This window comes from Kryptolebias marmoratus, linkage group LG12 (genome assembly GCF_001649575.2).
Source record: "Kryptolebias marmoratus isolate JLee-2015 linkage group LG12, ASM164957v2, whole genome shotgun sequence".
NCBI lineage: Eukaryota > Metazoa > Chordata > Actinopteri > Cyprinodontiformes > Rivulidae > Kryptolebias > Kryptolebias marmoratus.
The window spans coordinates 7,890,387-7,907,524 of record NC_051441.1 but is presented as its reverse complement, the minus strand read 5'-3'; the positions used below and the strand labels follow the sequence as shown (position 1 = coordinate 7,907,524).

General features: G+C 35.2%; 2 protein-coding genes across 2 annotated transcripts; one reads left to right on the top strand and one right to left on the bottom strand.

Moving 5' to 3' along the window:
• Positions 1-6: 6 nt before the first annotated feature.
• Positions 7-6,474, bottom strand: LOC108243721 (myosin heavy chain, fast skeletal muscle-like). Its single transcript, XM_017429355.3, has 24 exons — positions 6,379-6,474; positions 6,077-6,125; positions 5,734-5,955; positions 5,422-5,565; positions 5,081-5,237; positions 4,944-4,971; positions 4,752-4,863; positions 4,583-4,675; positions 4,441-4,504; positions 4,183-4,281; positions 3,636-3,739; positions 3,399-3,537; positions 3,150-3,268; positions 2,872-3,021; positions 2,619-2,789; positions 2,209-2,515; positions 1,947-2,020; positions 1,775-1,862; positions 1,579-1,696; positions 1,370-1,493; positions 1,146-1,282; positions 780-1,035; positions 318-560; positions 7-213 (listed from the first exon to the last, which is right to left on the bottom strand). The coding sequence occupies exons 3-24, from the start codon at positions 5,935-5,937 to the stop codon at positions 16-18; spliced, it is 3,129 nt and encodes a 1,042-aa protein (XP_017284844.2). The 5' UTR covers positions 5,938-5,955; positions 6,077-6,125; positions 6,379-6,474; the 3' UTR covers positions 7-15.
• A 2,581-nt stretch (positions 6,475-9,055) lies between these two features.
• On the top strand, positions 9,056-17,000 carry xab2 (XPA binding protein 2). The gene is made up of 19 exons (XM_017429285.3): positions 9,056-9,215; positions 9,563-9,711; positions 9,953-10,076; positions 10,200-10,397; positions 10,827-10,961; positions 11,044-11,208; positions 11,309-11,453; positions 11,537-11,688; positions 11,778-11,897; positions 12,006-12,137; positions 13,194-13,325; positions 13,462-13,575; positions 13,687-13,849; positions 13,950-14,140; positions 14,794-14,916; positions 15,029-15,200; positions 15,743-15,869; positions 15,978-16,087; positions 16,181-17,000. The coding sequence occupies exons 1-19, from the start codon at positions 9,180-9,182 to the stop codon at positions 16,240-16,242; spliced, it is 2,550 nt and encodes an 849-aa protein (XP_017284774.1). The 5' UTR covers positions 9,056-9,179; the 3' UTR covers positions 16,243-17,000.
• Positions 17,001-17,138: the final 138 nt, after the last annotated feature.

Below are 17,138 nucleotides of genomic sequence, written 5' to 3'. Positions count from 1 at the left end.
TATGATCTCCTACAGTCAAAGAAGCTGTTTTCTTACATCGTCCACTTGTTGTTCCAGCTTTGTCTTGGCCTTGGTCAGAGTGTTGACTTTATCTTCCTCTGCCTGGAGATCATCCAGTGTTTGTTGATGAGCCTCTTGGAGGGCTTTCTTCTCCTTGGTTAACTTTGCAATCGACTCATCCTGAGTAGCCATCTCCTCTGTCAGATTTTTCACCTAAATTTTGCATGAGAGATACACAACAATATAATAGCATACACTGATTAAATACTGTAAGTGTAGATATTGTAGTCACACTTGTGCATGTGTCTACAATGAACCTTGTTTTCAGTGGCATGTTTCTCCTTCTCCACTTTGGCCAAAGTGAGCTCTAAGTCATCAATGTCCTTCTTCAGCTCAGAGCATTCATCCTCCAGCTTCCTCTTCTTGGCAGTCAACTCAGCATTGATTTCCTCTTCATCCTCAAGTCTCTCAGTTGTTTCTTTGAGTTTGGCCTCAAGCTGGATCTTGCTCTTGATGAGCCCTTCACACCTTTCCTCAGCATCTGAGAGATTCTCAACTTCCTGTTTTAGTTATATAACAAAATTATAAATATTATCTAAGACTGTGATAATAGTTTTTTTAAGGTTTTCATCATATAAATTGTGGCAGATTTTGATACAGACCACATGTAAAATATAATGTTCAAATTTTATGCAACGTAGTTCTTAAAACTGGGAACAACTTTATTAATTTCTGAAGTATAATGTAAAAAAATTACACAAGAGTCTTGGTCTACTTACTGAAGCCACTTGGAGCTGCAAGTCATTCTTCTCCTGCAACAGGGAAACCATTTTTTCCTCCAATTCCTTCTTCTTGGCCAGAGCAGTAGCCAGATCTGATTTCATCTTGTCATAGTTCTCTTTCATCTGCTGCAGCTCCTTCTCAGTCTCAGCACTCTTCAGAAGAGGCTTGATCTTGAAGTACAGTTTCAGCCATGGCCAGTTCTTCACATTCATAAATGAACGAATGTTGTACTGGATTGAGAAGATGGACTCTCTAAAAAAGAAAAAAAAAGCTAAATACAGTTTTTTCTAAAAATAAATAAATAAATAAACTTGATATGAAAGTGCATTTCAACACTGTTTTACATTTGATAGTCATCCTACCTCCTCTCCATCATCTTAACAAACTCCTTCCTCATCACATAACCTCTGCAAAGAGCCTGAGTCATGGTCACCAAAATAGCCAGTTTGTCATCTCTCATCTCCTCAAGAGTACCCAGCAGGCCAGCTTTGAAGAACACCTAGTTTGTCACAGCAAATGTATAATTTTGTTTTCTGCTTGCTATTTGTTTTGCCCATAGCTAATTCTATTATCTTTAAAAAGATACCTTCGTGTGTCCAAACTTGTATTGAGTGTGGTCCACATCAATGGAGCCCAGCAGCTTCTCTGAAGCTTTCTTGTTGTCAATAAACTGTCCCTCAGGGATGACGCTGGCATTCAATACTTTGTATCTAAAAACATATAAAAATGCAATGTTTTAATTTTTGTATTGTCCACCTAAGGTAATCTTAAACTCAACACAAAAACAGTTTTAACCTCTGCTTAAAGTCACCATAGAGGATTCTGCTGGGGAATCCCTTTCTGCAAATTCTGATGCCCTCCAGCACACCATTACACCTCAGTTGATGAATGACCAAGAAGTTCTCCATAAGACCTAGTTGTTGTGGTTAGAGTTATTATCAATGTCAATGTGTATGTTGTAGTGCAATAATTAGGACAATGGCCTTCTTACCTGGGGTCTTTGATTCATTGGGGATCAGGCAACGCACAAAGTGAGGATGAGTGCTTCTCAAGTTGGTCATCAGCTTGCCCAAGTTCTCCTGTGGATCAACGTCATGAAACACATCAGCACAAATTAAACATTAGGTTCTCATTGGTTCTAAAAGTTACAAAACTTTACATACCCTGAAAAGAGCAGACACAGTCTGGAAGGAACCACCCTTCTTCTTACCACCCTTCTTTCCACTAGCGGCAGCCTCTGTTTTTCAAATAAAGATTAAATGTTATACTTCTGCTATCTATTAATGTTTTTTACAGTGTATTTATGGTCTTTTACAACCTAAAGATTACAGTCTGACCATACATTAGTTTTATGAACATAATGCCTGCCACATGTTCATACAACTATTTATTTTGCTTTTTTTCAATATTTATCTTTTGTCTTACCCTCAGATCCAGCATGAGCTACATATAAAAGGCACAGCAGTTTGTTTGAAGACTTCTGATAAAGCTGAACAACTGAGTCATTCAGTGGGTCCTTGTTCTTGTCCAGCCAGCCAGTGATGTTGTAGTCCACTGTACCAGCATAGTGAACCAGGGAGAAGTGAGCCTCAGCCTTGCCCTTTCCAGGCTTTGGCTTCTCAAAGGCCTTGGTCTTGCCAAGATGCTGATCAACCAGCTTGTTCTTGAAAGTTGTATCAGAGGCCTTGGGGAACATGCACTCCTCTTCAAGGATGGAGAAGATGCCCATTGGCTAGAGACAAATGGCATTTGAAATTTAAAATTGAAAGTGAATGTCAAACTCATATCTATTTCACTATTTCCCATGTGTAAACAGTAATTTTTTAGCTTCTTACCTTCTCAATAAGCTCAATGCAGGCAGCCAAGTCCATACCAAAGTCAATGAACTCCCATTCAATGCCCTCCTTCTTGTACTCCTCTTGCTCCAGGACAAACATGTGGTGGTTGAAGAACTGTTGCAGTTTCTCATTGGTGAAGTTAATGCAGAGCTGCTCCAAGCTGTTGAACTATATTTACAAAAGAAATGTTTAATTTCATGAGAAAATATTACTGGTCTTTAAACACCTCAGACAGTTTTAAAATGCTCACATCAAAGATCTCAAATCCAGCAATGTCCAACACTCCAATGAAATATGATCTTGACTGCTTTGTGTCCAACATCTCATTGATACGGATGACCATCCACAAGAACATTTTCTCATAGATAGACTTGCACAGAGCTGAGACAGCATTGTTGACCTAGAAGAGATTTGAAAAAAGACAACTTTATTCATCTAGACCATGTATTTTCACAGAAGCTGTAAAACTTCTGCACCAGGTAGCATTTGTAACATTTTGTGGAAAAAAGGCAGCACAGATTTAAGTACCTGTGGGACGGTCTGACCTTTGGTGACCATCTCATTTCCGACTTTGACTCTTGGGTAGCATAGACATTTCAGCATATCAGCTGAGTTCAGGCCCAAAAGGTAAGCGATTTTATCAGCCACTGATGGAAACAAAGACAATTATCATTAAATAGTTACCGTCTCAGCTTCACACTGAGCTGAATTTTATAATAGCCTTAGAAACCTTTAGAAACCTTCAAAGGTGAAAATTGTATATATGTTTTTAATTACCCTCAGTGCCATCAGGTTCAGCCTGCTCCTCACGCTGCTTCTGCTTGAATTTCATGTTGCCATGATGCATCACAGCACCAGTCAGCTTGTAGATGTTGATTTTCTCATCAGCAGTGAAGCCCAAGATGTCAATTGCAGTCTACAATAAAATATAAGCAAATTATCAGCTTGTTAGCATTTAAAGTTTTTTTTCTATAATTCAGTTAGTTTTTTTTTTAATTTAACCTATAAACTTACATCTGTTGCAATGAATTCCTCCACATCATTGATGCTCTTGACTGTCACCTCACCCTGACTAATCATGGGATAATCAAAGGGGTTGGTAGTGATCAACAGAGCCTCTGCAAAGGATTAGATAAAAAAAAATTATATTTCTTTTATTGCAAAACAATCAAAAACACCCAATTTTCCTTTTAAATTTTATGTTTGTGGCTTCCCTAATTCTAGGAATTGCTTGCTAGATATAGACAGTTCAAAAAGGTATTTTTATTCATCTCATTTTCTGTTTTGTATTGTTTAAACTTATTTGCCATGTTTAACAAACTAAATTTTTAAGAGTACAACTTTGGCAAATTTTCCTGACTTACTTAAAAATTAAAAGTAAAATGTAATGCACTGAAAAAAGGCAAATTTGTCAATTCATCGTCGTAACCTCAAAAGCAAAGTTTTGGGATCAAAATAGTTTTTGTTTTTGTTACATTTTGTTTAGTTATAAGGAACTGGGAAATTATAGTTATAACCCAGGAACAAGACAATTTGTCTAATAATTTGTCTAATAACATACCCAGAAGCTCAGGCTTGTGGCCTGTCATCAGCTGATAGAAGATATGGTAGCTCCTCTCAGCAGACAACTGGAAGGTGACACGGGACTTCTCCAGCAGGTCTAAAAGAAGAAATCATTATTAATAACTACTATGTATGTGTTTAGCAATCATAAACTGTTAACATGCATCACTTGTTTTTATTTATTTATTTATTTTTACTAACTATCAGAAAGGTCAAGCTTAAACCCAAACTTAATAATGTGTGGGAAAAGACTTACATGTTTCAATATCTGCTGATGCCAATTTACCACTGGTTCCAAAATGAATTCGGATGAATTTACCCTAAAACATGTCACACTGAAATTATTAAGATTCTTGACATAAATTCTATAAGCTTTTATTCACTCCATTATTACTTACAAAACGAGAGGAGTTGTCATTCCTCACGGTTTTGGCATTACCGTAGGCTTCCAGCAAAGGGTTGGCTGCAATGATTTGATCTTCCAGTGAACCCTATAACATTTATTTTACATTTTCATTTGATGTAAATATTATTAAAAAAAAACTGTAAGACTTGTTTTTTTCATACCTGTATCTTTCCAGCAACAGGCTCTGCCTTCTTTGATCCAGTCATTGCAATTGTTGCAAAGTACTGAATCACACGCTTGGTGTTTACAGTCTTTCCAGCACCGGATTCTCCACTGAGGAAGGTAAATATGTTGTGAGTTTTGCTTTTATATTTTTGCAAATGAACTCTAAACAAACTTATTCCTTTACTCACGTGATAAGGATTGACTGGTTCTCACGATCTGAAAGTAACATTTTTGTTTGATTAGACACTCAATTTGGTTATACCAAATAAAAATATAAGTTATATCATAAATTTATGTGACAACTTCTTAGTTCAAAATATCTTACCAGTGAGCATGAACTGATAGGCATTGTCAGAGACAGAGAAGATATGGGGGGGAGCCTCAATTCTCTTCTTGCCTCTATATGCTCCAACAACTTGAGCATCATACACTGGAAGCCATTTGTAAGGGTTCACGACGACGCAGAACAAGCCCGAATAAGTCTGGACATAAAAACATCACTGCTTATAGGTATGCTCAAAGGGCAATCATCATCATCATCATCATCATCATCATCATATTTTACATTATTACTATTTAAGCTTCACTTCGAAAAGCAAATACAACACACATGATGTTTTTTAATTAATCATGTATTCATTTTTTTATGTTAAGTTTAGGACTCACGTAGATCATCCATGATGCAAAACGATCTTTGAGGTTATACAGCACACAAGGTTCATTGAGGTGGGTCATCATGGCCATGTCCTCAATCTTATCAAACTTTGGAGGGTTCATGGGATGGATATCATCCTCTTTCACTGTGACACTCTAAACAGAAAATATTGTAGATTTTAGCGTTCCTAAAACTTTGTTTAACATTAAAACTTCATATCAGTCAAGATTTATAGGACGGATGGTACTTCTTGTTAATGCTATTTGAGTTTTAAACTCAGCATTTGTTTGCTCACCTCTAAATAAATATAAAATCACATTTACCTTCCCTTTGTCTGTCTCAACGGTAGCTTTGCCACCCTCCTTCTTGATGAGTTTACATTTGACGTACATCTCATCAGGTTCAACCACAAAGTAGGCTGTTTTGGCATCGAATGGGGTGTTCTGAGCTTCAATCCTCTCTCTCTCTGGCTTGCGGAGATATATGGCCGCAGGGCCATACTGCTCCATCTCTGCATCTGTGCTCATTTTGGCACTTTGTCAATACTGAAAAAAGAGTGACTTATAAATTACTTGGATCTTGTGTTGTGTTATGTAGTTTGAAACATTTCTGATAAAGTTTCCATCAAAAATATTGACAGTCTGTTTAATTGCAAGCACATCTCACCTCAGTTTGTTTCAAATGAGTGGCTTAAATTTGTTGATATCTCAAGATGCTTTAAAAGAAAAAAAAAGATATCATTGTTTAAACTAGGCAAATTTTCTAAAATACTTTACACTGTGTAGAGCTCCATTAAAAACAACAACAACAAAAAAGTATTTTTCACAAACTGAGTTGTTTCATTGAAATAGTGATTTAAATCAGCCATTTTATCTATTACTAAACGTGACAACAGTAAAAGAAAGACACACGAAAGTAAACATTTAAAGCAAAGCAATTAAGTTTATGAAAACACACAAAGCACCAACCTGTGTGAGATGCCCGTCAGTTCTCAGAGGATTCTGAGGCTGCTACTTTTATAGGGGCTCAAAAGGCTTGGTCAGCAGCAGTCTGCCTCTCGATTTGGTCAAGCATCCCTGTCATCTTAAGACCCATCGTGTGACATTTCAGGATTAGTCTGCTATTTTTTGATATAAGATTCATAAGCTTTCAATAAAAGATTATTACCAAAAAGAAAACAACTAAATTATGTCTTATCAACTAATCTTTTGTCTAAAATTTAAAAAAATCTGTGAAAGTGATGAAAGTAAAAATAGAAGTTAATGAATTCAAAATGCATAATTACATGAAACATTGTTCATTTTACATGTTTCATGTTTGTGAATTATGTTCAAATAAGTACAAATCATGAATATATTAAATAAAAAACAAAATCAACTCTTCAGGGACTTGTCCCTTGACCTTTGCTTTTTAAAGGCATAATATGTTTTCCGTTAGTAAAATGTCCCTAAATGTTAATGGTAACAAGTGTCAGGTGTTGTCCACATTTTACATGTTTGCAGTAAAGCCTAATAGACTTTTTCCTCCTGATTATCATCAGATAAATAAGTTAACAATATAATATAAATTCCAATAAAAGCATGTATTAATTTGAGAGCATTATTATGTTTAATACTAGTAAGCTTAAACAACATGTTTCTCATAGACGCATTTGACTTTTGCCTTAGTATGATGCTAATCTCCAAAGTATGTCCCAAAATAGATGTCGTGCAAAGCATATTCTGAACAACTTCTTCTTTTTTTTTCCTAATAAATAATTTACAAAAATAAAATTAGATTATGATTCAGTGGAGAGAGATTTGATCATTTTATAGTGAGAAGTGTCTCTTCTTACCCATGCAGATAAACATGTTCAAAGCCAAGAAGAGAAATTCTTATTTGGGGAAGCTCCCAAGTGGTGCTGGTATATGGTTGCAGTGCACAGGCACATCTCATATTGCTGTAGTAAAACTGAATGTAAGGCCCTTTCCATAAAGTTCAAGTGGTATTACACCTTGCCTTAAAAGGAGTAGAAGAACATTTGCCAACCAGGCTGAGTGAAGATCTATAATAAGTATCACTCAGATATCAAAGATCTTTATCCTCATGCTACGTTTGAAGGGCGTTGTTGCTGTTATGGAAACTTAGTGTCCTTGAAAACTATATGACTTTGGTTTTAAAACAGCACAGTCCAAAGTCTAAAAGAAAAATACACAACTGTTCAAATGCCTTTTAGATGGATTAACAAAAATGTACATAATTGACTAATGACTATGATTTTATATATAATTTATATTAGAATTTGAAGCAATGCTGTTTAATAAAAGCTATTCAAAGTAAACACATGCTGTACAGTCAACTCTTTAACTCTAACTATTTCATAACATTATAACTGAAATTAAATTGCCTTTATTGGAGTTATTGAGAGTACAAAATAGTTAACTGTACAATAAAAGTATGTTGCTGAATCGTGGAGAACAGATTTGAATATTTTTTGTAACTTTAAACAAAAGAGTAACTATTTGCTACTGCCATCTTGTGTTTTAGAGAAAGACTAGAGCATTTATTTTTGTCATATTTATTTATTTTACTTGGTTTAACATAACCATCTGTGTCTCAAAGGAGTAAGACATGTCAAGGTATGCTGCAACATTTTTTTTTTTGGTGACCATCTCATTTTTTAGCATTTTAAGCAAAAATGTATAGGAACTACATTTTAAAGTGCACCTATACCATTCTTAAAAAGGCCTCTAATAAAAAATACAGTTTTCCAAAAAAGAGAATAAAAAACATCAAATGAAGTGCAATATGATGTATTTTTATGTACTTTAGAAATAATATAGTATAAGACACCAAACATAACACTTGTTTATGATGCTTGTTGTTTGATGCACTGAGCTGTTTTCACTCCAGTTTCCCCTGAGCTGTAGTGCCCTTAGGCAGTTTATAAAAAATAATATTATTTACTAGTATGTTGATTGATGCAAGTGGTAGATTCATTTTGTGATTAACTGCTCACATCTCAGATGACCACATTCTCAAACGGTAAATTCTGAAAGTTTTAATAATATCTTTATCATGATAGTTAAGAAAGAAATCTGTAATTATTGTTTGCACTTAAGTTTAGTTTTATTTGAATTTTCTAATAATAATAGTGTTGACGCAGAAGCTTGCATTACTGTAAACTTCATGAAATAAGGGTAATTTGCCTTGATGAATATATCATATCTTCATTATATTATATTCAATATAATATATGAATATGTCTAATTTAGAAATTAGACATAAGAAAGGATCAAAACTACCTGGGACACACTGGCCTAAATTCTAATTTAGAGGTTTACAAAATGGCTAAAAATCACAAACGTTTAGTAGAACATAAAGTTTCTGTTTGTTTGTTTTTTTTATAAAGCAGGCTAATAGTAAAAAAAACGAGACTAAAATAGCTTGACCAAAGGTTGAAGATGAACTGCAAAAAACTACAGTTTGACTTCAGACATTTTACTAAAAATTTAATGTGATTTATGATATCGAGGTAATATTTGGTCAGATTACAGAATAAGTCTATTTTTTAATTCATGCTCTTGTAGTCCACACTCAAAACCAGTTAGTGGCGCTGTGATCTGCTGTCATGTTCTTTGCCTCTAGTTTTCTGTCTTGCTGCGCATGCGCCTTTTGTAACGACGTCACCGGAAGTCTCTCAGAGGTTTTCACGCTTTCGAGCTAGCTTAGCTTTTCGAAAGTTAGCATTACTGTTAACTACAAACGTTTTTTTTCTCTCTGTGACAGAATGCCTTCCTTAAACGGAAAAGCTGATGTTATCTTTGTAAGTGGCACAATAAAGTATAGTGTTATCTATCAGTATTTTAGAAAAGAAGCGTTAACTTTACTAAGCTAGCCTGGTTAAGTTCATAACAACTGTGTTGAAGTTGTGGTTTGTCAACTTGAAAGCTCAGAGATATATAGTCAAACACAAATCTTCCATTAATGTTTAAACTGTTGCTCAGTTGCAATTGCTTACTTATTTAAGTTTTTTTTAGCACTCTATAAATATATATATATATATAATATAAAATGTTAGTTCGGTAAATGCCGCGCTAATGCAGCTACAAACGTCACCGCTACGACAATTATAAGTCTAATCTGATGCGCGTTTTCTGTGGCTCTCTTTAGGAGGATGATGATCTTCCTTATGAAGAGGAGATTATTAGGAATCCATACTCCGTCAAGTGTTGGATGCGTTACATTGAATTCAAGCAGAATGGACCTAAATCTACTCTCAACATGATATATGAGAGGGCTCTGAGGGAATTGCCTGGAAGGTAAGAGACACATGAACATTTAAGGTTGATGACTTTGAATACATGCAGACGCATTGTGTTACAACTTCACCAGTAGATCATGATCATTCCACAGTATTTTGGGCTTGCAAATAAGCTGGGATTTAAATAAATGTACATACATTTTATTACAGGTGACATTGTTCAGACAGACTTTGAGCAATAGCTCTTCTCTTGTGGTCTATCTCTTATTAATTGCCAACAATATCTTACCTGTTTACAGCTATAAATTGTGGTACAATTATCTGAGAGAGAGACGGAAACAAGTTAAGGGAAAATGTATAACCGAACCAGCCTATGAGGAGGTCAATAATTGCCACGAAAGGGCACTGGTGTTCATGCACAAGGTAATATTGACTCTATATACAGCAATTTTGTCGTAAAGCCAAAGGAAAAATTACAGAAAAGATAATTCTGTGGTCAGTGGGAGTTGTATTCAAAACTAACCAAACATTCTTACTTTAAACCAGATGCCTAGGATATGGATTGATTACTGCCAGTTCCTCGTATCTCAGTCTAAGATCACAAGAAGTCGACGAACATTTGACCGTGCACTGAGAGCTCTACCAGTAACTCAGCATCCACGAATTTGGCCTTTGTATCTTCGCTTTGTTCGCAACTTGCCCCTACCTGAAACAGCCATTCGGGTCTATCGGAGGTACCTGAAGGTGAGATCATTGACTACAACTCCATTCCAAATAGCAGCTATCATTACAGATGTTCACCACACTCACACCTTTTGGAAAGTCACTGTGTGGCATCTAAATTTACCTCTTTATACATTTAAAAAATGGGTATCTGAACTCACTTTCCATGAAAGTAACTGTCTTTGCAGAGTTTTGTACATTATCAGCCAAAAAAGACTTTTAATAAAACTTTTTTTAACAGTCTTTTCTTAAGTATATATTACACCTTTTATCCCAAGGGCTTTATCATAAAATGTAAATCTATGGTACTGATTTAGAAAAACAGAAGCAAAACACATTTACTAATAATATTTGCATTGTTGTAAAGAAAAAAATAGAATTTGCTTTCAAATTTTTAGTAAAGATTTCCACATAAATTACAATGTTCTGTGCCTTTTTTATACCTTGTAGCTTTCTCCAGAAAATGCAGAGGAATACATTGATTACTTGCGGTCTATTGGTCGCTTGGATGAAGCAGCTGTGCGACTAGCAGCTATTGTCAATGATGAAAGCTTTGTGTCCAAAGAGGGCAAGTCTAACTATCAAGTAAGATTTTAGTGTCATTTCAAGTACATCTCACTACTTTTGTAATTGATCCTTTTTTAACATGTTTTTATTTATATTTTAGCTGTGGCATGAGCTATGCGACCTGATTTCTCAAAATCCTGATAAAGTGACCTCTCTAAATGTTGGAGCCATCATCCGAGGAGGCCTCACACGCTTCACAGACCAACTTGGAAAACTTTGGTGCTCCTTAGCTGACTATTACATCAGGAGTGGCCATTTTGAGAAAGTATGTTTACTCTGAATAACTTGCATTTAGTTTGGCTACTATGTTAGAACATAATAAAACTATTAAACTGGCTCTTTTCCTTATCTCTTTGTTTTTTCAGGCACGAGATGTGTATGAGGAAGCCATCCTTACAGTGGTAACAGTAAGGGATTTCACGCAAGTGTTTGATAGTTATGCTCAGTTTGAAGAGAGCATGATTGCTGCCAAAATGGAGACCACTGCTGAGATGGGACAAGAGGAGGAAGGTTTGTGCATCCATTAACAGTGATAATACTTCTGCTTTCCACAAGTATACTTATGCCTTACTTTTTTACCATTCTCCAATTAGAAGACATAGACTTGGAGCTTAGACTGGCACGCTTTGAGCAGCTGATAGCTCGACGTCCTCTCCTACTGAACAGTGTACTACTGAGGCAAAACCCCCATAATGTTCATGAGTGGCACAAACGTGTAAAACTGTATGAAGGAACGCCACGACAGGTAAGTTTTATGGCCACATTTCAACAAAAATGTACACTGAATTTTCAAGTGCATTACTAATTAGCAAGTGCACAACATACATTCTGCAGATCATCAACACTTACACTGAAGCAGTGCAGACCGTGGATCCAATGAAGGCCACTGGAAAGCCTCATTCTCTCTGGGTTTCTTTTGCTAAATTCTATGAAGAAAATGAACAACTGGATGATGTAAGTCACTGAAGTCTTTCCTTGGGTAATATATGAACCCTTTGAACTTCAGGTCAGATTAGTTGTACTATTTTTTGATATGTTCTGTATTTCCTGACTTTTACTCAGGCTCGGACAATCTTCGAAAAGGCTACAAAGGTGAACTACAAGCAAGTGGATGACCTTGCTGCAGTGTGGTGTGAATATGGAGAAATGGAGCTTCGGCATGAGAACTATGATCAGGCGTTACGCATTTTGAGGGTAACACGCATATTACATAATGTTAGGGTTATTGCAGTTGTTCTTTTTAGTTTGTACATCCTTAACTCTTTATCATGAGTCTTTAGTACGTCTGCGTGGAGGAAGCCAGTATTAGGCACAAGTAAAGAGAATGTAAAAACAGACATTAAAAAACAGAAATGTTTTTATCTTAGAGCAGTTTTTTAAAGCCAATTCATTTGAAGATAAAATGTGACACATATTATATATAGAGCATATTTGTTGGTTGTGTTTTTGTTATCGCTATATTTTATAATCTAGTGACAGAATGAAAATCACCTTCCAGCATTAAAAATGTCACATAAACAAGATCAATGCACAGTCCAATTTAAAATCAATGACTCAGTATACTATATGACAATGTGAAATGCTCCTATGTTAAGTTCTTAAGACTTATTGAAAGACACCTGTTCATCCCTCACTCAGCTCTTCTGACAAACTTTTTGTTCCTCTTCTTTCTGGATCAGTTTTGTGATTTCAGACATCCTTTAATGTGCTTTTGTTGATTCACAAGCAGAAAAACAGAAAAAATTAAGCATTGTGGCACATGAATAGAAATTTTAAAGGAGTATACACTACATATTCCCTTACACTTTACACTAAGTACATAGGAACATTTAGTGGCAGCATTTAGGAATTGCAACAGTACTTACAATTTTATTTTTTGTGAAACAGTTTTTAAAGCATATCTTGACACAATAACTGATAAAAAACATTAACAAATATATAAAATTGTTATTGTAGATATTTTGTTTGTTGGTTGCTTTGCTAAAAAAAAGTGTTGCTTTAATATTTATGTGTTCAAATTAAGTGGATAGTGTAAAGAGTATAATTTAGGGACTTCAGACATCAGGGCATTCACAAAAAAGTGAAGGTCTGATTATTCAGGGATGATTCAACAAAGTAAAAATTACTGTAAGCCTTTGAAAATAATTTGACATTTTTACCTAAAAAGCATGTTTTTAAACAATTGAAACTAATTGTCTTCCTGTGATATGTTAATTGTGAGTTTGTCTACATTTTAATGGTTTATAATAGAAAGCTACAGCCATCCCATCCAAGAAAGCTGAGTACTTTGATTCATCTGAGCCAGTCCAAAACAGAGTCTACAAGTCCTTGAAGGTCTGGTCTATGCTGGCTGACTTGGAGGAAAGTCTTGGCACTTTCCAGGTATGTTCATTATGTTTTCAGCTGCTATGAAAATAAGGGAAGTTGTCCAGTTTGTATAAATTGGATGGCTGTTAAACTGAAGTACAAATCTATAGTTTAAGTATAATTCTTCATGTTCTTCTGTTTTATTATTCAGTCTACAAAAGCGGTTTATGATCGTATTATTGATCTACGCATCGCCACTCCACAAATCATCATCAACTATGCCATGTTCCTTGAAGAGCACAACTACTTTGAAGAAAGCTTTAAAGTAAACCCTATTCATTTACAAAATATGATACAAATATAGCAGTATTAAAAAATCCCTTGGTCGTTGGTGTATGCTTGTAAATAATGTTTCTCTTTTAATTCACTTTTTAAGGCATATGAGCGAGGGATCGCTCTCTTCAAGTGGCCAAATGTTTATGACATCTGGAACACCTACCTGACAAAGTTCATTGATCGTTACGGGGGAAAGAAGTTGGAGAGAGCTCGGGATTTATTTGAACAGGCCCTGGACGGCTGCCCTGCTAAGTTTGCCAAGAGTAAATGGCTTTAATAGAGTTACACTAAGATTTTTTGCATTGTTTGTTGCTCTTTTCCCCCCACCTGTAAAATCTGCTGAAAAACTGTTTTTCATTTTAGCCATTTACCTGTTGTATGCCAAACTGGAAGAGGAGTATGGATTGGCACGACATGCCATGGCTGTCTATGAAAGAGCAACACAGGCTGTGGAAACTGAAGAGAGACACCACATGTTTAATATCTACATCAAGAGAGCAGCTGAAATTTATGGAGTTACATATACCAGAGCAATTTATCAGAAGGCTATTGAGGTAAAGTACATATTCTCTTTTATCTTAAAAAACAAAAATGACAACAAAAAAAACCCCACTTTAGCTATTTCTTCATAAATTCAGTATTCATCACAGTCAGTATTTACAATAAAGTTGTATATTCACAAAATTAATACAAAAATTGGTTTCTTATATTCTTAAAAATTTCTTCTTACCTTTGTTGCCTGAAAAAGTTTTTTATTGGCTTAACCGTTGTTGAACTAGTCTGTTTATGAAATATTTGAAAGAATGCATTCCATATATGGGGCTACATAATTAATAATTAGTGGCTGTTATTGTATGATAAGTTACCAGTAAATCATTAAAGTGTTATTATGGTAAAAGCCAAAATCTTAAGAATAGGTATATTTAAAACTGACAAGGTACAACTAATTTTACAGTGTAATATTGTCTCTTGTTTGCAATATCACTTTGTGATTGTTTATTATTTATATTAAAATGTTCATTGTCAATATCGTTTCCCCTTTTAAAACATATTAAAACATTTGATATTTTCTTTATTAATAAAGTTACCAGCATTTCTCTTCCAGTAATCTCTTCAACACCAATCTAGTCATCATCCTTTAATGTGTTAAATTCTATTTGATTATTATGTTAAAATGACTAAATTCTGGGAATAACTATTCATTCAGGTCCTTCCTGATGAGCATGCAAGGGAAATGTGCCTGCGATTTGCAGACATGGAGAGTAAACTTGGTGAGATTGACCGGGGCAGAGCAATTTATTCCTACTGCTCTCAAATCTGTGACCCAAGGGTGAGAGACCTCTCTTTATTCAGCTATGCCTCAGCAAAATGAAAAATGTCTATAAAAGGTGTCTGCTTGTTTTTAAATGCCCTTTGTTACATTTATGAACTCAATCTTTCAGGTTACAGCTCATTTCTGGCAAACCTGGAAAGAATTTGAGATCCGCCATGGAAATGAGGACACCATTAGAGAGATGTTAAGGATCAAACGCAGTGTTCAGGCTACCTACAACACCCAGGTCAATTTTATGTCCTCTCAAATGCTGAAGGCTACAACAAGCTCCACAGGCACCGGTAAGAGCACTGAGGCTGCATTATCATAAGTGCACATTTTTTATCTGGTTTGTAGTCACAAGAAAACAATCAAGTACGTAGACTGTTTTTGTTCTGAGCTGCGATGTGCAAGAACTTTTAATATTGCCATGATGATATAAGTTGCAATGAACCCACATTCTTCTTACTCCTCACTTTCTTTTCTGTCATTGCTATCATCTGAGCCATGTGTGGTTGTCAAGGCCAGTGAGAGTCTGTTGGATTGACCAAATATATTATTACCATGCATATCGTTAATGCATTTTGCTTGAAATGAAATGGCCTTAGATTTATTGCAGTCCAAACAGTTGTTGTTGGTTTTTCTTTCGGCTGCTCCCTTCTGTAAGGGTCGTCACATTGAGCGACCTCACATGAAATATTTGGCAATTGTTTTACGCCAGAAGCCCTTCTACGTGTTCCATATTTGTCCTAAAGCTTAAACTTATACACTGAAACAATACAAAAATGATAATTATTTTTCGCAAATGTTGCTGTATTTGTCTAACCATTTTATGTGATTTCAGTGTCAGATCTTGCTCCTGGCCAGATGGGAATTGATGATATGAAGATGTTGGAGCAAAAAGCACAGCAACTTGCTGCAGAGGCTGAGCAAGATAAACCCAAACCTAAAGAAAAGATTCTGTTTGTCAGGTTTGTGGGTCATTTTTTGATTGACCAAAATCTCTAGAAAAGTGAGAAGGGTCACACCTTTTGGTCTTGATCTTAAAGAAACTGTTTACTTTTGATCCACTTACACAGGAGTGACACTTCTCGCAGTGAGTTGGCTGAGCTTTCCAAACAGGCCAATCCAGATGAGATAAACATTGATGATGATGATGAAGAAGATGATGAAGAGCAAGGACCAGAGGGTGTGTGTGACTTAGTATAATTTAGGAAAAAGTGCTTGTTTGAACATTTCTGTAGTCATGAAAATGCATTTTCTTGCGTTTTTGCCTTCACAGAGGTGCAGCTTGAGCAGAAGAGTGTCCCAACAGCGGTCTTTGGAGGGCTTAAAGAGGACTGAAAGAGAATTCATGTAAATTAGCAATGACCCAGACTTTTTATCTCTTTTGTATTGTTTGCAAATACCTGGACATTTTATTTCTTTTGTATCATTTCAGCAGACATGAATTTAGTTGTATAATTTTTGGCAAAAGGCTCATAAAAAACTAAACTAACAAAAATACATTAAATCATTTTTACTAATGGACTTATATTTCAGTAATTAGATATGTTTTGGCCACATGGTGTCAGTCAGTCTCAAGTAAGAGGCTCATGATATTTTTGCTATTGAACGGTTTTGTTTCTCTTTTGGAATACAAACGTACAGTTGCATGTTAACTGTGACTTATAACTGATGTAGTTTGACTTTTTTGGAACATTTTGTACAACAAATAAATGTAACAGTGCTTTAATACCTTTACAAAATCTGAGGATCTTACTTTCACAGAAAGTACTGCCATAGAAAACAGGAGAGGGCATAGTTTCTTCTGCAGGGAGTATTTGAAAGTGGAGCTGACAATTTAAGCTTTGTTTTGGTGAATTAGTTGAGTGGGGTTTTTTGTTTCTTTTTTATTATTCATAAAGGTTAATCTATAGAATAAATGTAACTTTTCTAATGTTAAGATTTTTGTTATAAGTGCACAATTAATTTACTCACTACCCATTTATATGAGGGTTAATAGTCATGCTAAGAAATGTGATTCTGAGCCAAACATTCAAATCTGAAATACATCTATTTGATAGTCTTCAAAATCTTTCCAATAAAAACTGTTCAAGGCATTTGATTGTATTTGTTATCACTTCACTGTAGGACTCAAACAGTCCTAGAATAAAGTATTGACTAGGTTTTATTATGTCTTTTATAATTAGATTAAAATAGCTGAAAGGTAATCTTACAAAGTTACAGCAGTGGACTGC

Bases quoted from the DNA above. Each gene is read 5' to 3' on its own strand.
- xab2 (XM_017429285.3), top strand. From the start codon at position 9,180: ATGCCTTCCTTAAACGGAAAAGCTGATGTTATCTTT. The intron at 10,398-10,826 runs GTGAGATCATTG...TATACCTTGTAG, and splicing joins TCTATCGGAGGTACCTGAAG to CTTTCTCCAGAAAATGCAGA. The intron at 11,209-11,308 runs GTATGTTTACTC...TTGTTTTTTCAG, and splicing joins GGAGTGGCCATTTTGAGAAA to GCACGAGATGTGTATGAGGA.
- LOC108243721 (XM_017429355.3), bottom strand. From the start codon at position 5,937: ATGAGCACAGATGCAGAGATGGAGCAGTATGGCCCTGCGGCCATATAT. The intron at 3,022-3,149 runs GTACTTAAATCT...AATCTCTTCTAG, and splicing joins AAGGTCAGACCGTCCCACAG to GTCAACAATGCTGTCTCAGC. The intron at 1,036-1,145 runs GTAGGATGACTA...TTTCTTTTTTAG, and splicing joins GTTAAGATGATGGAGAGGAG to AGAGTCCATCTTCTCAATCC.